Here is a 14,216-nt window from a genome sequence, read left to right as displayed (position 1 = left end):
GGACTGTAATACAGACCCCCATTTGACACATTTTTTCCCTATTTTCCTTCTGAAAATCTGAGGTGCCTCTTATGGTTCGGTGCTTCTTTTAGTCCGAAAAATAAGCTTGATTAAAATAAATCTGAAAAACAATATTTCAATAAAAGCTTCACATAAAGGCGACTTACCTTTCAGTTGTGGGAGAAGTTGGTGCCCCTCTTCATCCAGGAGGATTTCCTGCACCAGAGTCTCACCTAATATGTAAAAGATTGGAATGATTTTGTATGGTCATATCACTGCCGGATGTACGCAAATATTAGAAATATCAGATTACACAATGATCGGGACAAAGTCCGATGATTTAAAAGAATATACACCTGGATGCTGAGACTATATCAATGGCTTCCTCTTTTGTGATCAGCATTGTGGTCTAGAAATGTTAGAAGAGATTGTCCGATTCTAATGTACTCACCCTTCACATGATCATGCTTATTGTTAAAGAGATTTTCCACTTTATACTTGGAAAATAAGACTCCGGGTGGGCTCTAGTCCACTGGTCCTCCATCGGCAGAGCCGGTGAGTTGTAGCAGTGACACCACCACTCTGCAGCAGTGCCAGAAGGTAAATTCTGGACCCACAGAGGGCGATTACATATCCTGCTTAATATTTTACAAGTATCAAAGATTTTGGAGGCACTTTTCTTACATTTGAAAACCACTTTAAGGCAGTGAATCAAATATATCATGTATTGCATCATCTTGGAAAGTTACTAATGGAGAATATTGGTCATTGTTTTGTATGATATCAGATCAGTAGAAACAGAATATTTTATTTTGTCTCCAGGAAATAAATCACCTTACAATTCGTATTGTAACTGGTATCAGCCAAGATTAGAAATATAATGCCTAAAGTGGATTACCTGCTGGGCTTGTTAATTGTACAACAAATGGAGTGAGAATGTTATCCCATCATTGTGCAATAATACATAGCAAATATATAAAGACTATACAAGAGCTAGCCTGACATCTTGTGGACATGACAATAAGGCTATGTGCACACGTAGGAAATGTGGTGCAAAATTTTCTGCACTAAATCTGCATCTCCTGGCAGAATCCGCAGGTGCGTTTTTTATGCCTTTTTTGTGCAGATTTTACCACTGTGGATTTCTATAATGGAGGGGTGCAGAAACGCTGCAGAACTGCACAAAAGAAGTGACATGCACTTCTTTGAAATCTGCAGCGTTTCTGCGCAGATTTTTCTTCACCATGTGCACAGCTTTTTTTTTCACATTGATTTACATTGTACTGTAAATCACAGTGCAGTTCTGCAGCGTTTCTGCTGCAGAAAAATTTGCTGCAGTTCTGCACTAAATCTGCATCGTGTGCACATACCCTAACTGTGACTCACAGGAAAAAAAATTGGGCAAAAATTTGTTCTGCTGTTTATTTCTTACACCCACAATAACATTACCATACAGTGGCAATCCATCACTGCACAGGGTAGACAGTAAAAAATCTGTACAAAACTAGAATTTCAGCAAGGTTTAGCCACTCTATTTAAATTCTTGGCATATAGCTTTTAAAAAAAAAAATAAAAAAAAGCAGCTTGCGTTGCATGCTTTCCAGCTTTGTGGCAGATTCCTCTGAGGAAGCAGTGAGGCGAAAACTTGGGGCGGGCTTGTGCAAGGATCTGGCCAGCTTTATATAAAGAAAAATTAAAGTACTACACATACTCAGCCACCGCTGATAAGACTACAGAGGTGGCTGATATAACCTAGACAACTAGCATTTAAAAAGATAAACAAAAGGGGGGCGTGTCCAACCACCGCAAGAGCAGGACGCATGGTAGAAGAGCTCCGTAAAACGAGCGACAATTAAAGACTTTATAAAGCATTCACACGCCAACCAGTGCCTCTACCACAACGAGGAAGACCCGTGACAGAGGAAATAGCTGGTGGGGGATTCCGGGACCGGAGGAATAGGTGCTGACAGCCATTCGCGCGGTCACATCGGAGTCTGCGGCCTCCACGGCCCACAGGCAGGAGAACGCGGGAGACACAGGCAAGACGACTGTGAGTATCACAGTCGACACAGCAGGAGGGCGGACAAGTCGCGAGTTGCGACGCTTGCGACACCCCAAAGGAAACCCCTACCGAGGATCCCCGCTCGACCCACACGGAACGAGGAGCAGTGATAAGGGGGGATCCCGCCCGCCTCTGAATGCTAACCGCGCAGCACAGACCGCGATCTGGACACCCGGTGACGAACCAGCTGGGCTTGGTGCGGTTGAACTTCTCCCTGGAGCCGGCTGCGGTCCTGGGCCCGGTGAGAGAGAGCCTCGGGAGAACCGGAAGGGATTGTGGCTAGACCCCGGATTTACTACCGCTGTGGTGCCTTAGCCCGGAGGATTATTCCCGCCAAAAGTACTCACCGCTAGGGTTGAGCGACCTTGACCGAGTCGAGTGGAATCGGCCGATTATCGCGAAAAGTCGGGTATCGACCGAAGCACGAAACCCAATGCAAGTCAATGGGGGAGCATAGTCGGCAGTGAGTGGAGGCCAGGAAAACACCTACACTGCCCATTTTAATGGCAAAAACATCTATTCTTGTTACAGAAGCTTGTCAATCGTAATTTAGCTTATAATAATTGGAAGGCATTTGAAATTGGGGGTCATTTGGCTAAAGTTGTGGGGGGTAGGGCTGGTTCAAGTAATTAGTGGGCCCAGTAAATCTGGACGACGTCACGGCAGTGGAGCAGGGAGAGGTAAGTATTTCAACTTTGCAAGTGCTGTGATCCTGAGCAAGCAGGGAGGGCTGTCATGATCCCAATGGCAGGGGATCACAAAAGGACAAGCACAAAAAACAAAACGAGCTCTAGGGTGATGGAAACTGAGCTGACCGCGATCCTGAACCTAATTCACACAACTAGCAGTAGCCGGGGAACGTGCCTACGATGATTCCTAGACGTCTCGCGCCAGCCGAAGGACTAACTTCCCCTATTAGAAGAAACACAGACCTCTCTTGCCTCCAGAGAAACACCCCACAGAAATAGCAGCCCCCCACATGTAATGACGGTGAAATGAGAGGAAAGCACATACGTAGTTAAGAAAACAGATTCAGCAAAATGAGGCCCGCTAAAGCTAGATAGCAGAGGATACAAAAGTGAACTGCGCGGTCAGCGAAAAACCCTACAAAAAACCATCCTGAAATTACTTGAACTCATGTGCCAACTCATGGAACATGAGGAGTAATATCAGCCCACTAGAGCAACCAGCAACAAGGAATCACATATCTGCAAGCTGGACTAAAACAAAAATAAAGCAAAACGTGGAACAGGAAAATCAAAAACTTAGCTTGTCCTGAAGATTACAGAAGCGGAAAGCAGAGGTAACAAGACACACTGATTACATTGATAGCCGGCGAGGAAATGACAAGAAAGCCAGGTTAAATAGGAAACTCCCATATCCTGATAGAACAGGTGGACACCAGAGACCGCAGAGAACACAAGTCACCCAGTACCATCTGTAACCACCAGAGGGAGCCCAAAAACAGAATCCACAACAGTACCCCCCCCTTGAGGAGGGGTCACCGAACCCTCACGAGAACCACCAGGGCGACCAGGATGAGCCCTATGAAATGCACGGACCAAATCAGCAGCATGAACATCAGAGGCAACCACCCAAGAATTATCCTCCTGACCATAACCCTTCCACTTGACCAAATATTGAAGTTTCCGTCTGGAAACACGAGAATCCAAGATCTTCTCCACAACATACTCCAATTCTCCCTCCACCAGCACCGGAGCAGGAGGCTCAAGCGAAGGAACAACAGGTACCTCATACTTCCGCAACAACGACCGATGGAACACATTATGAATAGCAAACGATGCCGGGAGATCCAAACGAAACGACACAGGGTTAAGAATTTCCAAGATCCTATAGGGACCGATGAACCGAGGCTTGAACTTAGGAGAAGAGACCTTCATAGGAACAAAACGAGAAGACAACCACACCAAGTCCCCAACACGAAGTCGAGGACCCACGCGGCGACGCCGATTAGCAAACTGCTGAGCCCTCTCCTGGGACAACTTCAAATTGTCCACCACATGACTCCAAATCTGATGCAACCTATCCACCACCATGTCCACTCCAGGACAATCAGAAGGCTCCACCTGACCAGAGGAAAAACGAGGATGAAACCCCGAATTACAAAAGAAAGGAGAAACCAAGGTAGCAGAACTAGCCCGATTATTAAGGGCAAATTCGGCAAGCGGCAAAAAGGTAACCCAGTCATCTTGATCAGCAGAAACAAAACACCTTAAATAAGTTTCCAAGGTATGATTAGTTCGTTCCGTCTGGCCATTCGTCTGAGGATGGAATGCAGACGAAAAGGACAAATCAATGCCCATCTTAGCACAGAACGTCCGCCAAAATCTAGACACAAACTGGGATCCCCTGTCAGAAACGATGTTCTCCGGAATCCCATGCAAACGAACCACGTTCTGAAAAAACAGAGGGACCAACTCAGAGGAGGAAGGTAACTTAGGCAAGGGTACCAGATGAACCATCTTAGAAAAGCGGTCACACACAACCCAGATGACGGACATTTTTTGAGAGACAGGGAGATCCGAAATAAAGTCCATGGAAATGTGCGTCCAAGGCCTCTTCGGGATAGGCAAAGGTGACAACAATCCACTGGCCCGAGAACAGCAAGGCTTAGCCCGAGCGCAAACTTCACAAGACTGCACAAAAGAACGCACATCCCTCGACAAGGAAGGCCACCAAAAAGACCTGGCCACCAAGTCTCTAGTACCAAATATTCCAGGATGACCTGCCAACGCAGAAGAATGGACCTCGGAGATGACTCTACTGGTCCAATTATCCGGAACAAACAGTCTTTCAGGCGGACAACGATCAGGTTTATCCGCCTGAAACTCCTGCAAAGCACGTCGCAAGTCTGGGAAGACAGCCGACAAAATCACCCCATCCCTAAGGATACCAGTGGGCTCAAAATTTCCAGGGGAGTCAGGCACAAAACTCCTAGAAAGAGCATCCGCCTTCACATTCTTTGAACCTGGCAGGTATGAAACCACAAAATCGAAACGGGAGAAAAACAGTGACCAACGAGCCTGTCTAGGATTCAGACGCTTGGCAGACTCAAGGTAAATCAGATTTTTGTGATCAGTCAAGACCACCACACGATGTCTAGCACCCTCAAGCCAATGACGCCACTCCTCAAATGCCCACTTCATGGCCAAAAGCTCCCGATTACCAACATCATAATTCCGCTCAGTGGGCGAAAACTTTCTAGAAAAGAACGCACATGGCTTCATCACTGAGCAATCGGAGCTTCTCTGTAACAAAACCGCCCCCGCTCCAATCTCGGAAGCATCAACCTCAACCTGAAAAGGAAGCGAAACATCTGGCTGACGCAACACAGGAGCAGAAGAAAACCGGCGCTTAAGTTCCTGAAAGGCCTCCACAGCCGCAGGAGACCAATCAGCAACATCAGCACCCTTCTTAGTCAGATCCGTCAAAGGCTTAACAACACTAGAAAAATTAGTTATGAAACGACGATAAAAATTAGCAAAGCCCAAGAACTTCTGTAGACTCTTAAGAGATGTAGGCTGCGTCCAGTCACAAATAGCCTGAACCTTGACGGGATCCATCTCAATAGTAGAAGGGGAAAAAATATACCCCAAAAAAGAAATCTTCTGGACTCCAAAGAGACACTTTGAACCTTTTATAAGCAAAGAATTGGCCCGCAGGACCTGAAACACCTTCCTGACCTGCTGAACATGGGACTCCCAGTCATCAGAAAAAAACAAAACATCATCCAAATACACAATCATAAATTTATCCAGATATTCACGGAAAATATCGTGCATAAAGGACTGGAAGACAGAAGGAGCATTAGAAAGTCCAAAAGGCATCACCAAATACTCAAAATGGCCCTCAGGCGTATTAAATGCGGTTTTCCACTCATCACCCTGCTTTATCCGCACAAGATTATACGCACCCCGAAGATCAATCTTAGTGAACCATTTAGCCCCCTTAATGCGAGCGAACAAATCAGTCAACAATGGCAAAGGATACTGATATTTGACCGTAATCTTATTCAAAAGACGGTAATCTATACAAGGCCTCAAGGAACCATCTTTTTTGGCCACGAAAAAAAAACCTGCTCCCAAAGGAGACGAAGATGGACGGATATGTCCCTTTTCCAAGGACTCCTTAACATAATCCCGCATAGCAGTATGCTCTGGCACTGACAGATTGAACAAACGACCTTTAGGAAATTTGCTGCCAGGAATCAAATCTATAGCACAATCGCAATCCCTGTGAGGAGGAAGCGAATTGAGCTTAGGCTCCTCAAAAACATCCCGATAATCAGACAAAAATACAGGAACCTCAGAAGGAGTAGATGAAGCGATAGAAATCGGAGGTGCATCATCATGAACCCCCTGACATCCCCAGCTTAACACAGACATCGTTTTTCAGTCCAAGACTGGGTTATGAGTTTGTAACCATGGCAGACCAAGCACTAAGACATCATGTAAATTATACAGTACCAGGAAGCGAATCACCTCCTGATGAACGGGAGTCATACGCATGGTCACTTGTGTCCAGTACTGAGGTTTATTCATAGCCAAAGGTGTAGAGTCAATTCCTTTCAAAGGAATAGGGACTTCCAGAGGCTCCAGACTAAACCCACAGCGGTTGGCAAATGACCAATCCATAAGACTCAGGGCAGCGCCTGAATCCACATAGGCATCGATGGAAATGGCTGATAATGAACAAATCAGAGTCACAGACAGAATGAACTTAGACTGTAAAGTACTAATGGCAACAGACTTATCAACCTTTTTTGTGCGTTTAGAGCATGCTGATATAACATGAGCTGAATCACCACAATAAAAACACAACCCATTTTTCCGCCTATAGTTTTGCCGTTCACTTCTGGACTGAATTCTATCACATTGCATTGTCTCAGGTGCCTGTTCAGAAGACACTGCCAAATGGTGCACGGGTTTGCGCTCCCGTAAACGCCGATCAATCTGAATAGCCATAGTCATAGACTCATTCAGACCTGTAGGCGCAGGGAACCCCACCATAACATCTTTAATGGCCTCAGAAAGGCCATCTCTGAATTTTGCAGCCAGGGCGCACTCATTCCACTGAATAAGCACCGACCATTTCCGAAATTTCTGACAATATATTTCTGCTTCATCTTGCCCCTGAGAGAGAGCCAATAAAGCTTTTTCAGCCTGAATCTCTAGGTTAGGTTCCTCATAGAGCAAACCCAATGCCAGAAAAAACGCATCCACATTGAGCAACGCAGGATCCCCTGGTGCCAATGCAAATGCCCAATTCTGAGGGTCACCCCGCAGGAAAGATATAACAATCTTGACTTGCTGAGCAGGGTCTCCAGAGGAGCGAGATTTCAAAGAAAGAAACAACTTGCAATTGTTCCTAAAATTCAGAAAACTGTTATGTTTGCTAATGACAGGTGTTATGAAGGCAATCCAGAAACACAGTGTGCTTAGCGATCAGAGCGCACACAGTAATCTGACAAATACCCAAAAATACAAGAACGAGCTCTGAGACGTGGAAACTCTGTAGACTGCACACCTGATCCTATCCTAAACACAACTAAAAGCGGCTGTGGATTGCGCCTAACAACTACCTAGGCAACTCGGCACAGCCTAAGAAACTAGCTAGCCTGAAGATAGAAAAATAGGCCTGACTTGCCCCAGAGAAATTCCCCAAAGGAAAAGGCAGCCCCCCACATATAATGACTGTGAGTAAGATGAAAAGACAAAACGTAGGGATGAAATAGATTCAGCAAAGTGGGGCCCGATATTCTAGGACAGAGCGAGGACAGTAAAGCGAACTTTGCAGTCTACAAAAAACCCTAAAGCAAAACCACGCAAAGGGGGCAAAAAAACCCACCGTGCCGAACTAACGGCACGGCGGTACACCCTTTGCGTCTCAGAGCTTCCAGCAAAACAAAAGACAAGCTGGACAGAAAAAAAGCAACAAAAAAGCAAAAAGCACTAAGCTTTACAGAGCAGCAGGTCACAGGAACAATCAGGAGAAGCTCAGATCCAACACTGAAACATTGACAAGGAGCAAGGATAGCAGCATCAGGCGGAGTTAAGTAATGAAGCAGTTAAAGAGCTCACCAGAACACCTGAGGGAGGAAGCTCAGAAGCTGCAGTACCACTTGTGACCAAAGGAGTGAATTCAGCCACAGAATTCACAACAGTACCCCCCCCCCCCTTGAGGAGGGGTCACCGAATCCTCACCAGAGCCCCCAGGCCGACCAGGATGAGCCGCATGAAAGGCACGAACAAGATCGGAAGCATGAACATCAGAGGCAAAAACCCAGGAATTATCTTCCTGAGCATAACCCTTCCATTTAACCAGATACTGGAGTTTCCGTCTAGAAACACGAGAATCCAAAATCTTCTCCACAATATACTCCAATTCCCCCTCCACCAAAACCGGGGCAGGAGGCTCAACAGATGGAACCATAGGTGCCACGTATCTCCGCAACAACGACCTATGGAATACATTATGTATGGAAAAGGAGTCTGGGAGGGTCAAACGAAAAGACACAGGATTGAGAACCTCAGAAATCCTATACGGACCAATAAAACGAGGTTTAAATTTAGGAGAGGAAACCTTCATAGGAATATGACGAGAAGATAACCAAACCAGATCCCCAACACGAAGTCGGGGACCCACACGGCGTCTGCGATTAGCAAAAAGTTGAGCTTTCTCCTGGGACAAGATCAAATTGTCCATTACCTGAGTCCAGATCTGCTGCAACCTATCCACCACAGAATCCACACCAGGACAGTCCGAAGACTCAACCTGTCCTGAAGAGAAACGAGGATGGAACCCAGAATTGCAAAAAAATGGAGAAACCAAGGTAGCCGAGCTGGCCCGATTATTAAGGGCGAACTCAGCCAACGGCAAAAAGGACACCCAATCATCCTGGTCTGCAGAAACAAAACATCTCAGATATGTTTCCAAGGTCTGATTGGTTCGTTCGGTCTGGCCATTAGTCTGAGGATGGAAAGCCGAGGAAAAGGATAGGTCAATGCCCATCCTACCACAAAAGGCTCGCCAAAACCTTGAAACAAACTGGGAACCTCTGTCAGAAACAATATTCTCAGGAATGCCATGCAACCGAACCACATGCTGAAAGAACAAAGGTACCAAATCAGAGGAGGAAGGCAATTTAGCCAAGGGCACCAGATGGACCATTTTAGAAAAGCGATCACAGACCACCCAAATGACTGACATCTTTTGAGAAACGGGAAGGTCAGAAATGAAATCCATCGAAATATGTGTCCAAGGCCTCTTTGGGACCGGCAAGGGCAAAAGCAACCCACTGGCACGAGAACAGCAGGGCTTAGCCCTAGCACAAATCCCACAGGACTGCACAAAAGTACGTACATCCCGTGACAGAGATGGCCACCAGAAGGATCTAGCCACTAACTCTCTGGTACCAAAGATTCCAGGATGACCAGCCAACACCGAACAATGAAGTTCAGAGATAAGTTTATTAGTCCACCTATCAGGGACGAACAGTTTCTCTGCTGGACAACGATCAGGTTTATTCGCCTGAAATTTTTGCAGCTCCTTCAAGCCAATGACGCCACTCCTCGAATGCCCACTTCATGGCCAGCAACTCTCGATTGCCCACATCATAATTACGCTCAGCGGGCGAAAACTTCCTGGAAAAGAAAGCACATGGTTTCATCACTGAGCAATCAGAACCTCTCTGTGACAAAACCGCCCCTGCTCCAATCTCAGAAGCATCAACCTCGACCTGGAACGGAAGAGAAACATCTGGCTGACACAACACAGGGGCAGAACAAAAACGACGCTTCAACTCCTGAAAAGCTTCCACAGCAGCAGAAGACCAATTAACCAAATCAGCACCCTTCTTGGTCAAATCGGTCAATGGTTTGGCAATGCTAGAAAAATTACAGATGAAGCGACGATAAAATTAGCAAAGCCCAGGAACTTTTGCAGACTTTTCAGAGATGTCGGCTGAATCCAATCCTGGATGGCTTGGACCTTAACTGGATCCATCTCGATAGTAGAAGGGGTAAAGATGAACCCCAAAAATGAAACTTTCTGCACACCGAAGAGACACTTTGATCCCTTCACAAACAAAGAGTTAGCACGCAGGACCTGAAAAACCATTCTGACCTGCTTCACATGAGACTCCCAATCATCTGAGAAGATCAAAATGTCATCCAAGTAAACAATCAGGAATTTATCCAGATACTCACGGAAGATGTCATGCATAAAAGACTGAAACACAGATGGAGCATTGGCAAGTCCGAACGGCATCACTAGATACTCAAAATGACCCTCGGGCGTATTGAATGCAGTTTTCCATTCATCTCGTTGCCTGATTCTCACCAGATTATACGCACCACGAAGATCTATCTTAGTGAACCAACTAGCCCCCTTAATCCGAGCAAACAAGTCAGATAACAATGGCAAGGGATACTGAAATTTAACAGTGATCTTATTAAGAAGGCGGTAATCAATACACGGTCTCAGCGAACCATCCTTCTTGGCTACAAAGAAGAACCCTGCTCCCAGTGGTGATGACGATGGGCGAATATGTCCCTTCTCCAGGGATTCCTTCACATAACTGCGCATAGCGGCGTGTTCGGGCACGGATAAATTAAATAATCGACCTTTAGGGAATTTACTACCAGGAATCAAATTGATAGCACAATCACAATCCCTATGCGGAGGTAGAGCATCGGACTTGGGCTCTTCAAATACATCCTGATAATCAGACAAGAACTCTGGGACCTCAGAAGGGGTGGATGACGAAATCGACAAAAATGGAACATCACCATGTACCCCCTGACAACCCCAGCTGGATACCGACATGGAATTCCAATCCAATACTGGATTATGGGTTTGTAGCCATGGCAACCCCAACACGACCACATCATGCAGATTATGCAACACCAGAAAGCGAATAACTTCCTGATGTGCAGGAGCCATGCACATGGTCAGCTGGGCCCAGTATTGAGGTTTATTCTTGGCCAAAGGTGTAGCATCAATTCCTCTCAATGGAATAGGACACCGCAAAGGCTCCAAGAAAAACCCAGAACGTTTAGCATAATCCAAATCCATCAGATTCAGGGCAGCGCCCGAATCCACAAACGCCATGACAGAAAACGACGACAAAGAGCATATCAAGGTAATGGACAGAAGGAATTTGGACTGTACAGTACCAATGACGGCAGACCTAGCGGACCGCTTAGTGCGCTTAGGACAATCAGAAATAGCATGAGTGGAATCACCACAGTAGAAACACAGACCATTCAGACGTCTGTATTCCTGCCGTTCAACTCTAGTCATAGTCCTATCGCATTGCATAGGCTCAGGTTTAACCTCAGGCAGTACCGCCAAATGGTGCACAGATTTACGCTCGCGCAAGCGTCGACCGATCTGAATGGCCAAAGACAAAGACTCATTCAAACCAGCAGGCATAGGAAATCCCACCATGACATCCTTAAGAGCCTCAGAGAGACCCTTTCTGAACAAAGCTGCCAGCGCAGATTCATTCCACTGAGTGAGCACTGACCATTTCCTAAATTTCTGACAATATACTTCTATATCATCCTGACCCTGGCACAAAGCCAGCAAATTTTTCTCAGCCTGATCCACTGAATTAGGCTCATCGTACAGCAATCCGAGCGCCAGGAAAAACGCATCGACACTACTCAATGCAGGGTCTCCTGGCGCAAGAGAAAATGCCCAGTCTTGAGGGTCGCCGCGCAAAAAAGAAATAATAATCAAAACCTGTTGAATAGGATTACCAGAAGAATGAGGTTTCAAGGCCAGAAATAGCTTACAATTATTTTTGAAACTTAGAAACTTAGTTCTATCTCCAAAAAACAAATCAGGAATAGGAATTCTTGGTTCTAACATAGATTTCTGATCAATAGTATCTTGAATTTTTTGTACATTTATAACGAGATTATCCATTGAAGAGCACAGACCCTGAATATCCATGTCCACACCTGTGTCCAGAATACCCAAATGTCTAGAGGAAAAAAAAAAAAAAAAAAAGTGAACACAGAGCAGAAAAAAAAAAAAAAATGATGTCAGAACTTTTTCTTTCCCTCTATTGAGAATCATTAGTTTGGCTCCTTGTACTCTTATGTTTGCTAATGACAGGTGTTATGAAGGCAATCCAGAAACACAGTGTGCTTAGCGATCAGAGCGCACACAGTGATCTGACAAATACCCAAAAATACAAGAACGAGCTCTGAGACGTGGAAACTCTGTAGACTGCACACCTGATCCTATCCTAAACACAACTAAAAGCGGCTGTGGATTGCGCCTAACAACTACCTAGGCAACTCGGCACAGCCTAAGAAACTAGCTAGCCTGAAGATAGAAAAATAGGCCTGACTTGCCCCAGAGAAATTCCCCAAAGGAAAAGGCAGCCCCCCACATATAATGACTGTGAGTAAGATGAAAAGACAAAACGTAGGGATGAAATAGATTCAGCAAAGTGGGGCCCGATATTCTAGGACAGAGCGAGGACAGTAAAGCGAACTTTGCAGTCTACAAAAAACCCTAAAGCAAAACCACGCAAAGGGGGCAAAAAAACCCACCGTGCCGAACTAACAGCACGGCGGTACACCCTTTGCGTCTCAGAGCTTCCAGCAAAACAAAAGACAAGCTGGACAGAAAAAAAGCAACAAAAAAGCAAAAAGCACTTAGCTGTACAGAGCAGCAGGTCACAGGAACAATCAGGAGAAGCTCAGATCCAACACTGAAACATTGACAAGGAGCAAGGATAGCAGCATCAGGCGGAGTTAAGTAATGAAGCAGTTAACGAGCTCACCAGAACACCTGAGGGAGGAAGCTCAGAAGCTGCAGTACCACTTGTGACCACAGGAGTGAATTCAGCCACAGAATTCACAACAGAAAACTAGATCTATCTCCAGAAAAAAACTCTGGGATAGGAATTCTAGGTTCAGACATAGGAGCATGTACAACAAAATCTTGTATATTTTGAACCTTAGCAGCAAGATTATTCAGGCTGGAAGCCAAACTCTGGACGTCCATGATAAACAGCTGAGGTCAGAGCCATTCAAGGATTAAGAGGAGTTAAGACGCAGCCAGGCTGCAATTAAGGCTAGGCAGCAAACTCTGAGGGGAGAAAAAAAAAAACAAAAAAAAAAAAACTTCCTCAGACTACTTTTCCTCCTACTTCAGCCAATACGATTACCACTTTTTAGGCCGGCTATACTGTCATGATCCCAATGGCAGGGGATCACAAATGGACAAGCACAAAAAACAAAACGAGCTCTAGGGTGATGGAAACTGAGCTGACCGCGATCCTGAACCTAATTCACACAACTAGCAGTAGCCGGGGAACGTGCCTACGATGATTCCTAGACGTCTCGCGCCAGCCGAAGGACTAACTTCCCCTATTAGAAGAAACACAGACCTCTCTTGCCTCCAGAGAAACACCCCACAGAAATAGCAGCCCCCCACATGTAATGACGGTGAAATGAGAGGAAAGCACATACGTAGTTAAGAAAACAGATTCAGCAAAATGAGGTCCGCTAAAGCTAGATAGCAGAGGATACAAAAGTGAACTGCGCGGTCAGCGAAAAACCCTACAAAAAACCATCCTGAAATTACTTGAACTCATGTGCCAACTCATGGAACATGAGGAGTAATATCAGCCCTCTAGAGCAACCAGCAACAAGGAATCACATATCTGCAAGCTGGACTAAAACAAAAATAAAGCAAAACGTGGAACAGGAAAATCAAAAACTTAGCTTGTCCTGAAGATTACAGAAGCGGAAAGCAGAGGTAACAAGACACACTGATTACATTGATAGCCGGCGAGGAAATGACAAGAAAGCCAGGTTAAATAGGAAACTCCCATATCCTGATAGAACAGGTGGACACCAGAGACCGCAGAGAACACAAGTCACCCAGTACCATCTGTAACCACCAGAGGGAGCCCAAAAACAGAATCCACAACAGGGGCCCCACTCGTTGGCATTGGCACTGGCACAGGGCCCCTCAAAGTACAGCGGTGTGTTTGCACGGCGGGGGCGCCTCCAACCGGCAGCAACACTTTTGCGCACTATGAGAGGCCCTGTGCCAGTGATGTCGCCAACTAGTATTCCTCCCCCCACCTGATGAAGGAACCTGCACT

General features: G+C 45.8%; 1 protein-coding gene across 4 annotated transcripts in view; it reads right to left on the bottom strand.

Annotated features, from left to right (window-relative positions):
- LOC138640081 (NACHT, LRR and PYD domains-containing protein 3-like) overlaps nt 1-14,216 on the bottom strand; it is a 155,771-nt gene that overhangs the window by 118,570 nt on the left and 22,985 nt on the right. For 3 of the 4 annotated variants that reach the window (XM_069728804.1, XM_069728805.1, XM_069728807.1), the window contains exon 6: nt 168-233. The exons of the other annotated variant lie outside the window; for it this stretch is intronic. In XM_069728804.1, coding sequence (XP_069584905.1) covers nt 168-233 — 66 coding nt within the window. The remainder of the gene's footprint in view (nt 1-167; nt 234-14,216) is intronic. 4 annotated transcript variants of the gene reach the window in all.

The sequence above is a fragment of the Ranitomeya imitator genome, chromosome 1 (assembly GCF_032444005.1).
Source record: "Ranitomeya imitator isolate aRanImi1 chromosome 1, aRanImi1.pri, whole genome shotgun sequence".
In the NCBI taxonomy this organism is placed as follows: domain Eukaryota; kingdom Metazoa; phylum Chordata; class Amphibia; order Anura; family Dendrobatidae; genus Ranitomeya; species Ranitomeya imitator.
The sequence above is the reverse complement of the archived record's forward strand: the minus strand, read 5'-3'. Positions and strand labels throughout refer to the sequence as shown.